At 37.7% G+C, this 12032-nt stretch overlaps 1 protein-coding gene across 4 annotated transcripts in view; it reads right to left on the reverse strand.

The window, feature by feature from the left end:
* RIC1 (RIC1 homolog, RAB6A GEF complex partner 1) overlaps positions 1–12032 on the reverse strand; it is a 56031-nt gene that overhangs the window by 24642 nt on the left and 19357 nt on the right. For all 4 annotated transcript variants that reach the window (XM_074931749.1, XM_074931750.1, XM_074931748.1 and 1 more), the window contains exon 4: positions 1013–1120. In XM_074931749.1, the coding sequence (XP_074787850.1) occupies positions 1013–1120 (108 nt within the window). The remainder of the gene's footprint in view (positions 1–1012; positions 1121–12032) is intronic.

A 12032-nucleotide genomic window follows, 5' to 3' on the forward strand; every position in this document is an offset into this window, starting at 1 on the left:
TCAGCAGCTATGTTGAGAAGTTACATCAAATAAGCTACAAAGTGCCTAAATCTTCTAAACAGTAAAGGTACCAAGCTAAGAAAATACGGTATATGTCTCTATCTTTCTCCAGGAAACTGAGTTCATGAACAGGTCCGTATTGTTAGTGTAACTGTTTAACTGGTACATGAACTGCTGAACATAATTTTAATACTTTTGACTAAACATAAGACATTGCTGCCAACAATAAATTATTCATATATCCTAGAAAATTACCAACATTGTCTAGGCTGTAAATAATCCACAACACTTTCTAACCCATGATCTGTGCTCATTGACAAAGCAGAAATTAGATTTCTCCTAAATCCTTCCCCAAACATTTCCAAAATTCTGAAAACCATTGTTAATCTATTTTCATGCAGATAACAACCTGCAGCTTCCCAGAAAAGTTTTTTCCACTATATACTGCATTTCTTCTAACATACATCTTCTCCTATGTGGCCTCTTCCCCAATTGCACTTTGTTACTTTTCCAATCCACTCCAATGCTATACAGTTTGACCAACTTTTCACACACACTTCTTTAGCATGTTCAAAGCTTATTTATAGGGAAAGCAATAATCACAATAAAAGATAAATAAAAAATTTTTCCAGGACAAATAGGGACCATCTGAGGCAGCTGAAGAAATGTTGAAATGCTTCGTACAGTTTTGCTCTTATATACTTATGTCTCCATGAAATCTCTAATCCATTTTTAAACTCAAGGACAAACACATTTATAGGAATAGAATGTAATACTGAATGTGCTATATATGCCTATATGCCAAAAATATCAGTACAGACAAGCACAGAAAGAAAGAATTCTAAACCAGCAAATTACTTTTTCACCTCCCTAGACTTACTATTAGCAACTATTAGTCCTTACTGTTAGTAAGTCTAAAAACTTTCTTTTCTTCCATGCAGTTTTCCCTTCACTTCTTAACAAGTAACCACTATATGCAGAAGAATTCTTGAAACATGATTACTGAGCATACCTTGTGATAGAAGCTTGCAAGTCCAGCACTTTCTTCACTTCTAGATTTAATGAAGGAGCACACTGTTCTTCCTTATAATGTGGGGTTCCCTTCAGATGTGGGCTTCCTCTAAAATAAAAGAGAAATACTACAATTGAAACAAGATGTCACTCAAAAGAGATATGAGTTACTGACTTACATTCCTGTGGGCTTTTCTCCCGCCCTACATATATACACACCAGACACTCATGTGCAACGTGTCACAAGCAGCACTTAATATGTAGGACACAATTTTAATACAAAAAGTTTAGTCTGTCATATCATCCTATATGCCTATAAAGAGCATATAAGCAAAATAAGACAATGAACATTACAATATTATAATAGCCGGTCTTAATAATCCTAAAATAAACTACATATATCAATGCAGATTCTGATTCAATAAAATGGTATGCAACTGTTCCCATTAGTTAAATGTTTAATATAAGAATCTCTGATTCTTTCTTTGCCAAGATGCATAACAGATATTATAGACTGTAAAATGTTCATGTTTTTTCAGATCCTTTTGCCAGATCAATGTTTATACTATAAATACAGCATGCATAAACCAACAGGTCATTTATTACAGTAATTCATAAGAACATATTTCCCTATAGCAATTAACAATAAACCTAAGATCTTCTAAGAAAAGAGATGACTAAGCACTGATTCCCTTCCTTTAAACAGACCAATACAAAATACCAACTTCTAGATGTAGAAAGCTTCCACTTTTTATTTTCCTCTAGATTTCACATTTCATTCTCTAATGAAGTGCAGTTATTTTAAAAACCAATACAGCATCACTGAAGTATTCCTTATTTGTCTAGGTTATCAGATGTACCATGAGTTTCACTGACTTTTTTTTTTAATGAAAACTCACCTACATTCATAACCACTGCAACATGTCATCCAGCTCATTCATGTCATAAGCATTATGCTAGTAGAACAAAGCAACTATGCCTGAAACAGGCACTGCAGACAAGAGTTTAGAATAACTTCATTAGTCAAAAATAGTAGATAGGTACACAGATTTGTGTGATTTTTTAACCTGGATTTTAACTGAAAAAATACCTACTTTATTTTACACCAGGCAATGCAACTGCCTAAGACCCGGCAGAGACCAAAGCAGCTGCAATTATGAGGTAAGTTTGACAAACTGAGGATATCCAAGTCAGGAAAGAGATTGAGGTGTCTCAGTTGATATCAAGTCCCTTAACCTCATTACCATTTTATAGCAAAACACAAAATTCACATCTGTTATTCCTTAATGCAGTAAGGACAAAGATATATGCTAGCTAAGGTAAGGCCAAGGCAACATCTGACATTCTGGAATTAGCCCACAGAGGTAGCAGTATCTTTCCAGAATAAAACCATGGTGACTGGTTTATAGGATTATAGTGAAAAATGGAAAAAATACTGTAAGGTTAATCAATCTACGACCCACAGATGGTAACATGGATATTAATTATAAAATACAGCTGTCTTCAGAACGACTAGCCCTCCATGTAAACTAGCTATCATGGACCAACAGGAAGCCTGAAATAAAACTTTAAAAAAGGGTGACTGATTAATATTAGCACTGTGGGGGTTTTGTGGATTTTTTAAAATGGTAAATGAGGCTGCATTTCTTGACGTCCATGAAGCCAAACACACTTGATTTAGCCTGGTATCTTTTAGAGTCAGGGATTTCAGAAATAAAATTTAAGAAATCATACAGGATTAATTCCTTCAAATCTCTACGTCATTATCTGCAATGCACTATCCTGAGTGTTGGAGAAACACTTAGAAAACCTCACGTATTTAGAGACATGCCTTTCAACCCATGCGGACATACAGGTCCAGTAGTATACTCCCAAGACGAAAGTATTCTGGGTTATCAACAATCAGTGGTACAACTGAACCTTGTAAGCAAATTAATAAATTGAGATAAAGGAGTTGTGTAATGCATAAATGTTACTGTTATGTATATATATCACAGCACATAACATACTTGTTTTAACTGACATAACCAAGTATAAACACAGGAAAAAGTCAGAATGGGAACAGTATGATTTAAAAGACATCTTTTGCTGGAAGAGAAATTCCAAGTCTCCATGCAGGCAGGCTTCTTTTTATTTAAACACCTTTGATAAAAATACTTTGCAAGAATATTTGAATATTTTCAGTTTAATGAGCTAGTTTCAGCAAATTAGTTACCATCTGCAGAGTGTATCTTTTTCCACTGAGGAACCACCATCGTGACTGAAACTCCAAAATGTCGGTATTTTAATTCATTGCCTGTGATTATGTCAAATTCATTGATTCAAAAAGAAACCCTAGGATGCAAAGGGGACACAATCAAAAGTACACTGCATTCATATAGTCCACATCTGCATGAGTCAGCCTTACTCGTTAAGTTACTTTGACCTTTAAACGAAGACTGTGCAGTGCTGACAGCAGGAAAGAATGTCTGGTCTGGGTTGCCACATCAGCATCTGCAACCCTTGTAGGTAAACTTTAAGTAACTCACTTTTGCACAAGAATTGAGAGGAATGGACACATTCCAGCGACCAACCACCCACGTCAAAATGTAATTACATCACTTCTATTTGCACAGCATGTGTTAATGTAACTAAACCTGTGAATAAAATCTCCTAAAACTCAGAACTGAGAAAAATCTCCCACTACACCCGCAATCCAAGAAAACCTAAAATATGGAAAGATTAGGAATGCCATTTCAAACATTGAATACAAGGTTTATGGGCAAGTTTCAGACCTTGAATCTAGATGCAGTTTTTGAAGTCACCAGGTTCCCTATTTAGCACGTTATCGGTGATATCCTTGTTCACAGAAAACAGAAACACAGAAGATTGGAAAAGACCTTAAAGATCATCTAGTCCAACCATGAACCTAACAGCGACAGTTCCCAACTACACCAGATCCCTCAGCGCTAAGTCAGCCCAACTCTGAAACACCTCCAGGGATGGGGACTCCACCACCTCCCTGGGCAGCCCATTCCAACGCCCAACAACCCCTTCTGGAAAGAAATGCTTCCTAACATCCAGTCTAAACCTTCCCTGGTGCAACTTGACGCCATTACCTCTTGTCCTATCACTTGTTACTTGGTTCAATAGACTCATCCCCAGCTCTCTGCACCCTCCTTTCAGGTGGCTGTAGAGGACGATGAGGTCTCCCCTCAGCCTCCTCTTCTCCAGACTAAACCCCCCCAGTTCCCTCAGCTGCTCCTCGTACGACCTGTGCTCCAGACCCTGCACCAGCTTCGTTGCCCTTCTCTGGACACGCTCGAGTCATTCAATGTCCTTTCTGGAGTGAGGGGCCCAAAACTGAACACAGGAATCGAGGTGCGGCCTCCCCAGTGCCAGTACAGGGGTCAGATCCCTTCCCTGTCCCTGCTGGCCACGCTATTGCTGACACAAGCCAGGATGCCATTGGCCTTCTTGGCCCCCTGGGCACACTGCTGGCTCCTGTTCAGCCGGCTGTCAATCAGCACCCCCAGGTCCCTCTCTGACTGGCAGCTCTCCAGCCACTCCTCCCCAAGCCTGTAGCGCTGCTGGGGGTTGTTGTGGCCCAAGGGCAGCCCCCGGCATTTGCCCTTATTGACACTCCCCCAGTTGGCCTCAGCCCATGGCTCCAGCCTGTCCGGGTCTCTCTGCAGAGCCTCCCTGCCCTCGAGCAGATCAAAACTCCCACCCAACTTGGGGTCATCTGCAAACTGACTGAGGGTGCACTCGATCCCCTCGTCTAGATCATCAATAAAGATGTTAAACAGGAGTGGCCCCAACACCGAGCCCTGGGGGACACCACTCCTGACCAGCTGCCAACTGGATTTAACTCCCTTCACCACGACTATTTGGGCCCGGCCATCCAGACAGTTTTTTACTCAGTGAAGCGTGTGCCCATCCAAGCTGCAAATAGCAAGTTTTGCCAGGAGAATGCTGTGGGAAACAGTGTCAAAGGCCTTACTAAAGTCAAGGTAGACAACATCCACAGCCTTTCCCTCACCCAATAAGCAGGTCGCCCTGTCGTAGAAGATCAGGTTTGCCAAGCAGGACCTGCCTTTCACAAACCCATGCTGACTGGGCCTGAGCATCTGGCTGTCCCTCATGTGTTGTGTGATGGTACTCAGGATGAGCTGCTCCATCAGCTTCCCGGGCACCGAAGTCAAGCTGACAGGCCTGTAATTTCCCAGATTATCCTTCCAACCCTTTTTATATATTGGAATCACAGTGGCCAATTTCTAATCTGTCGGGACCTCGCCAGTCAGCCAGGTCTGATGCTTAAATGATGTAAAGTAGCTTGGCGATCACCCCAGCCAGCTCCTTCAGCACCCTCAGGTGTATCCCGTCCGGCCCCATAGACTGTGTGATGCAGCAGGTCACTGATTGTCTCCTCCTGGATTGTGGAGGGGTCCTTCTCCCAGTCTCTGTCTTCTGGCTGAGGAGGCTGGATTCCCTCAGTACCACTAGCCTTGTTATTAAAGACTGAGGCAAAGAAGGCATTAAGCACCTCAGCCTTCTCCTCATCACTTGGTAACCATGTTTCCTCTATAGACATATATATAAACAGAGCACTATATGGTGTAACAAAATGTCTTCCAGATGTTGAAAGCCTACATAACTTTATTTCATGAATCACCTTTTAAAAGGATAAAGATGAATGGTACATACAAGTCTACCTTAAGGGCTTGCCCTCTTTCACCAAACTCCAATTCTCCCAGCTTTCCCCACATTAACCTTCTCCTGCTGTTCAGTTCTAGCCTGACTTCTCCATAATGAAAGATGAGCCTATAAATAAGTGAATTGCTACTATTCTTAGCATGAAGTCATAATTTTTTGTATACATTTCATCTTCTTACAGGGGAAGGACTGACTCTGGAACTTTGGCACTTTGATTCTGGTGGAAGAAAAAAACGTTATCTCAAACTATGATGCAAGAAGCAACAATGAGAAAATGGAGAACTGTCACCACACCACTCCCCTTCCAAAAAAAAAACCCCAAACCTAAAACAACAAACCTTAAGAATCCTAAATTCAAGAAAGAGGCAGCAAAAGCACAGTCAGGCAGCAGGCAGGCTCCCCTGAACTGGGAGGAAGAATTTCCTTGGAGTTCGTTATCTGGGGTGAGGGTAGGTTCAGGGACGAAACAGGAGACCAACCAGCTTCTAGCAGCACAGTACTGCACTTATGTCCTCCACTACATGCACAGCAGTTAAATCATACAGCACAATCCACTGACAAAACTCACTCAGGAATATCATTACAAGACTTAGTCACTGCAAGCAGAAACAACTAAGAAATATTCAGAATTACAGCAGAATCCAAAATTATGTACTTAACTTGTTTACAATTTGCAATAAAGGTCCATCATCTTTTTTTAGTCTGTTCTATGTATTTCAAAATAATTTTCAGTTTTTCAAAATAATGCTCACTGTTTACTGCGTATTACTGGAGAATACTATTCCAGAAGTAGAAATAGCATTAAATCAGGATTTAAGTTTCCACCTTACTATCTGGGATAATCATAGACTACTATAGTATAGTAGTATATACATATATATATGTATATGTATATATATAGAGAGAGAGAGAGAGAGTATAGGTAGCTGTTATGGCTGGATAATAGTTTAGAAAAGTTCAGAGATGTTCTCACAGTCAACTAATATTATACTAAAAAAAAAAAAGTCAGATATCACATTAATTAACAGACCAAACAAACAAGTCAGTAGCATCCATTCCCACTAGTCAAATCACAACTGCTTGGGAAGGAATAGAGACATTTTACTGGAAAAAATATTAAAGACACCAGACGTTCATCAGTACATATCTTCAGGACAATTAACTGATACAAACAAGGTTAAATGTTTTTATACTACTTTGGGGCTATGATATTCTTGCTGCTAAAATAATTTCTTCAATAGTTAGTTTTGGAAAAGAAAAAGAAAGAAAAAAATCCCAACACCTTGATGTTTCAACTATTAAGAGCATTATACATGTGAGAAAAAGAGGGCAAAGATTGTTTCTAAATGAATTCACACCATCAAGAACTTGCGCTCTTTGACGGCGCAAAAGTAAAAAGCTGGCAACAATTAATATTGCTGCATTAGTACAATTACACAATGTTTATTAACTGTTTTAAAATGGTTCATGTGAAGACTTCAGTTAGTGAGTTGTCTTTAGAGCTGAGGACTTAATTATTTTTATACCTGATTCAAACAGCCTGCATCATCACCTCTAAATGTGATTCTTCACTAACAATTCACTGCCCACCATGTATTTTTAGGAATGGTTCTTTGATTTTCATATGACTAGTGTCTTCTCAACTCTAAACCCGCACCTCTCCACCATACACTGCAGGTAGCCACCAGATCAAGATGAAATATGTCTGGCTGGATCCAGAGCTACATGCACACAGTTTGTCAGGAGCTGGACAAACAAAAATTTAAAGAGACTCTATCAAAACAACTCTAAAAAATAAATAAGGGTTTAGAAAAGTAATTCTTAGTAGAACCTTTGCTACCAAACAGAATAACAGGTTCCTGTGGTTTGAGAAGAGAAATAACTAGCTAGCATATTAATCAACTATTCATGTAAAAAAGCTGAATGGTTTGCCAAATTATTCCAGTTGCAAAGATTTCTTGACATTTTAAACCTCCTGAACCACATCATGGGCTAGCAAGTGCCATAGTGGTTAATAAAAATTCTACAACTAATCTAGTTTTTAAAATACATTTTCCAACCAATGCCAGAAACAACTTACAAGGAAAACCACACAATTCACACAGACAAAAATTATTTAGTAAGTTAATTAACTATACACCTCATCAGTTACCCTTGCAGAGTTTAACGTTCAAAACCTTTGTACACACTAATTGCTGAATCAGGAAAAAAATCCCCATGATGAGGTAATTTATGGCACGTATAAAACATCTTGCTATAGAAAAGGAAAAAGCTTTGAAAAGCACCAGAAATAGTAGGACATGAATACAGTATACATATATGTGTGCATATTTACATACAATGAATGGAAATATGTAATGTATATGAAAATATACATCCATTGTAAATTTACATTCATATCACTTCCCCCCACCCCAAAATGCAGGCTCCCTTTGAGGATCAAGAAATCTGAGGCAAAAGAATTTCCAATTACCAATTTAGTTTATTAGCCATGTAAAGTTAAAAAGTTTTTTCTTGTTTTTTTTTTTAAAAGCAAATTATCCTCAGCATTAAGTCACCTCACACTGTCTCTTCAAGTGAAAAGTCTTAAGTCATTCTCTTTGCCAAAACTCTAAACAGAAATAACTATCAGTTCAGTACAGGGAAGCCTCTACTGTGATGGTTGTTACATGTCTCTTCACTGTGAAACAAAGGAGTATCTGCAAAAAACCCTTTGGAAACTCCTCCAAAAAAATATTACCATACCTTGCCATAGCTTACAAAGCCACAAATTTGCTTGTATGCACTGTCACTATTCTTAAGTGTATCACAAGTGGAGATTAATTTTATTTTACCACTCTATTAACTTATTACTACACATACGTTTTCTTCATGTTTTCTCTCATAATGATTTCAATAATATGGTGATAAAATTAGACTGAGCTAACTGAAGCAGGACTTTGTATTTGTGCTCACTGCAGAAAAGTATCCCAGAATGTGGGCTAATAGCCAATACTGATTCTCTTCCAAGTCTGCTCTGAGCTAGAGAAGTCTCTTAAAGTGCTGGAATGAAGCTGCTCTGGCTCGATTTAAAAAACAAAAACACCCACACAATTATTGCATTTTTTCCTGGTTTTAGTCTAACAAATTAAGGAGGACGCTTTAGATTTTCACTGAGCATGAATGTCTGTTCACTCCAAGAACAGATGAGCAATTCCTAGCCAACTATCAACGGAGCCAGAAATACTTCCTTCCATAGAACAGCTTCAATCTGTAACATTCCTAAAATATTACAATTTGACAAAAAACTATCAACTCCAGCAAAAACGTTAAAAAAGCTTCCTTCTTTTATATAAAAACTTAGAATTCATAACAGAATGCTGCGTTTATGATATAAGCACTTGTTTTATCACATTAATCTAATAATACATTTTACATAAAATGTGCATAATGCTGAACAGGTCAGTTCCTTAACTCCTACAATATCTACATAAATATCTTTTAAACTGATTAAGCCTCTAAAAGCATCTTAAAGTATTTAATATATTCTCCATTTTGTAAGAGGTATGCCCTCAGTTATTGATAGAACAAACTTGAAAGGTTTTGTGGGCTCCAGTTACAGACGTTGACAATCTTGAATTCCAGCACTTCCATGAAAACACACTGAATTTCAGAATATAAAGACCATTAAAAAAGGCTCACATGAAAAGAAGTAAGTCATGCCAAATGGGCATTTTTAAACAGGAAATCAATTTTCCTAGACTCTGACCCTGTCTGGTTTTTAGCCAAACAATAGCAGGGGGCAGAGGGAGTTCACTCAACCTTACTTTTCAAAATCTGGTTATTTCACATTACTAAAAGATAAGAGGAAGCTGAGACTCTTGCATTAAACATGACAAGAGTTTAGCCTCAATTCACACTTTAGCTCTTCTGTTAAACTTGTACTGATTAGACTGGAAGAGAGTCACCTGACCCTATGAAAAAAAAAAAACAACCAACCAACCAAAAAACCCCCAATCAAACTGTGATTCTGTATACTGCAATGGTATTGAGTTATAAACAGCAAAAGCATTTCTGTCACTTCCCATGCAGTTTGGTTTTGGTTTGTTTTGTGTGGATTGTTTTTTGGTTTGTTTGTTTTGTTTATCTTGAGGCATTTTGTTCACGCTGTACCAGTAAAAATCTTTTGCAAGTGTAATAAGTTTACACAGCAACTGCATGTTACATTAGTTGTGTTAACTGATCAAATGTAGGCAAGCTCTTCTGGATCATCTTACTCAACAGCTATATATAGTAATAAGTCTGTGCAGTAAGAACTATAAATTAGAAGGACTGTAATTTTTCTCCATAAACATCTCTATCCCATATGGACAAACGAGAAGTGATTTTTATTTTCAGCAACTTTTTTGGTCCTTTCCTTCAAACCAAGGGTAAACCATTATCAATCAAATTTTAAAGCAGTTATTTAAAAAATACCAATACCACGTAAAGCTGTAACCTTACTGCAGCTACCAGTGTCCCAATCTAGAAGACTGCAAAAATAATTGAAGTCAAGAAAGTGGCTGTCTATATCATATACTTTATCACCCACTTTTCTGATGTACTTTTTATACTTACAATGAAATATACACATTCCATTCAAATGAGAGCTAAGCTGAGAGGAGAATTTAAACACAACCTTTAATTAATGTTTTCATTTGTATGGGATCAAACCTAGTCACAAGTTCAAGTTCAGGATATTGACTAAACTATAAAATCTTGCACAAGGATTTTCGCACAGCTGGGACATTACTGTTGTGTACTCTCAGTGTACAACCACCTCATTATGTTGAACTACACCGCTTAAGAATTCTGTTCACACTGAAGTTGTATTAAGAGAGTTTTGCTTTATCTTTGTAGTCACTACATAGAAATTTTAGGTTTATCAGAACTGACCGTTATTATTTAAGAAAGGAAACAAGAGAACACGCTTCATTCTGCTTACAGGAAGTTAGTAGATATGGACAATTCATTAACATTAAGAATTATTGATAATTTTTAAAAGTAGAATAAGACTGAACTTTTAGGATCACTAACAGAAGTGTGCTCACCAGCTTAAAAAAACCAAAACAAATCCACAACTGATGGTATTCTTCAACATTTCTTAACTTTCTGTTATGTTGCGGAGGTGTCCAAAGAGAAGAATGGTAGACAATAAAACCTTTACCTCAAATACCCAAAGTGTGAAGACCTACATTTGAACGTGTTGCACATCCATTTCACCGTTTTCACTGACCTGTTTCCAGCAGCTGTCCTATCACACCACTATGCAAGGACAGCCTTACATCTTTATTCTCTCTGCAAAAATCATCACCCTTCCATTCAGTTTATCCAAGATAGGTACATAATCACATAAAACAAAGCTGGAAAAGTCATAATTAATACCCACATGAGTTCAAATGTTTCAAAAATTGCTTTTATAATTAAATACCATATGAGAATTATCAGAAGAGTATCACTAAGCAGTCACTCCATGGTTTTGAACTTCCTAGTGCTGCTACTTCAAGGTCACCATCTCCTAATGCCAGATTTTTATTATATGCCAACTTGAAAACTAAGCTACCGGAATCCAGGGAAAGGAACAAGGAGGAGTAATGAAGGGAGATAGGCAGGTTTAGTTTCCCCATCGGGTCAGCAACCTGACTTTACTTAAGGCACAGCTGCACAATCACTGCTGCCAACATAGAGGAAGGAGCCAAGAACACACTGCTACAGTTGGAGAAAACAGTAAGATGACCCAATTCAAGCACAAGGGAAGTCATATATGAGGCCTTTCACTGATTTTTAATGGCTTTGGAGTTAACAAAGTTAATCTGGTATTGTTTGGTCCAGCAGAAACTAAATCTAAGCATTTCAGTGAAGTAACATCTTTGCAAAATGAACATATGCTTGAATAAAGTTTTGATTCTGGGCTTTTGTTTTAACTGGCCTGTTTGTTAATTTCAGGTTGGTTTGGTTTGGTTTTGGGGTTTTTGTTGTTTTTTTTTAGTATTTGATCTACAAAGCAAATGAATGAAAATGACAACAGGAAGTGCACTGCATCTGCACCAAAAAACAGTTCATCCCATTATAATAGTTTATAGAATAATTTGATGTTATCATAGAAGGCATAATTCACACACAAATGCTTATGTCTTTATTTTGAAATCAGGACAGTAGTTATTTTATGTAGGTTTTCAAAATTGAGGGCTAAATATAGACAGACTAGTAATCCCAGTATAATTCAGTTAGATCATTCATCTTCTTAGAGTTAAGCACATGCATTAATCTTAGGAGACTGTGAGCAACCTATCATAAACACTCTAGGG

This window comes from Athene noctua, chromosome Z, assembly GCF_965140245.1.
Source record: "Athene noctua chromosome Z, bAthNoc1.hap1.1, whole genome shotgun sequence".
In the NCBI taxonomy this organism is placed as follows: Eukaryota; Metazoa; Chordata; class Aves; order Strigiformes; family Strigidae; genus Athene; species Athene noctua.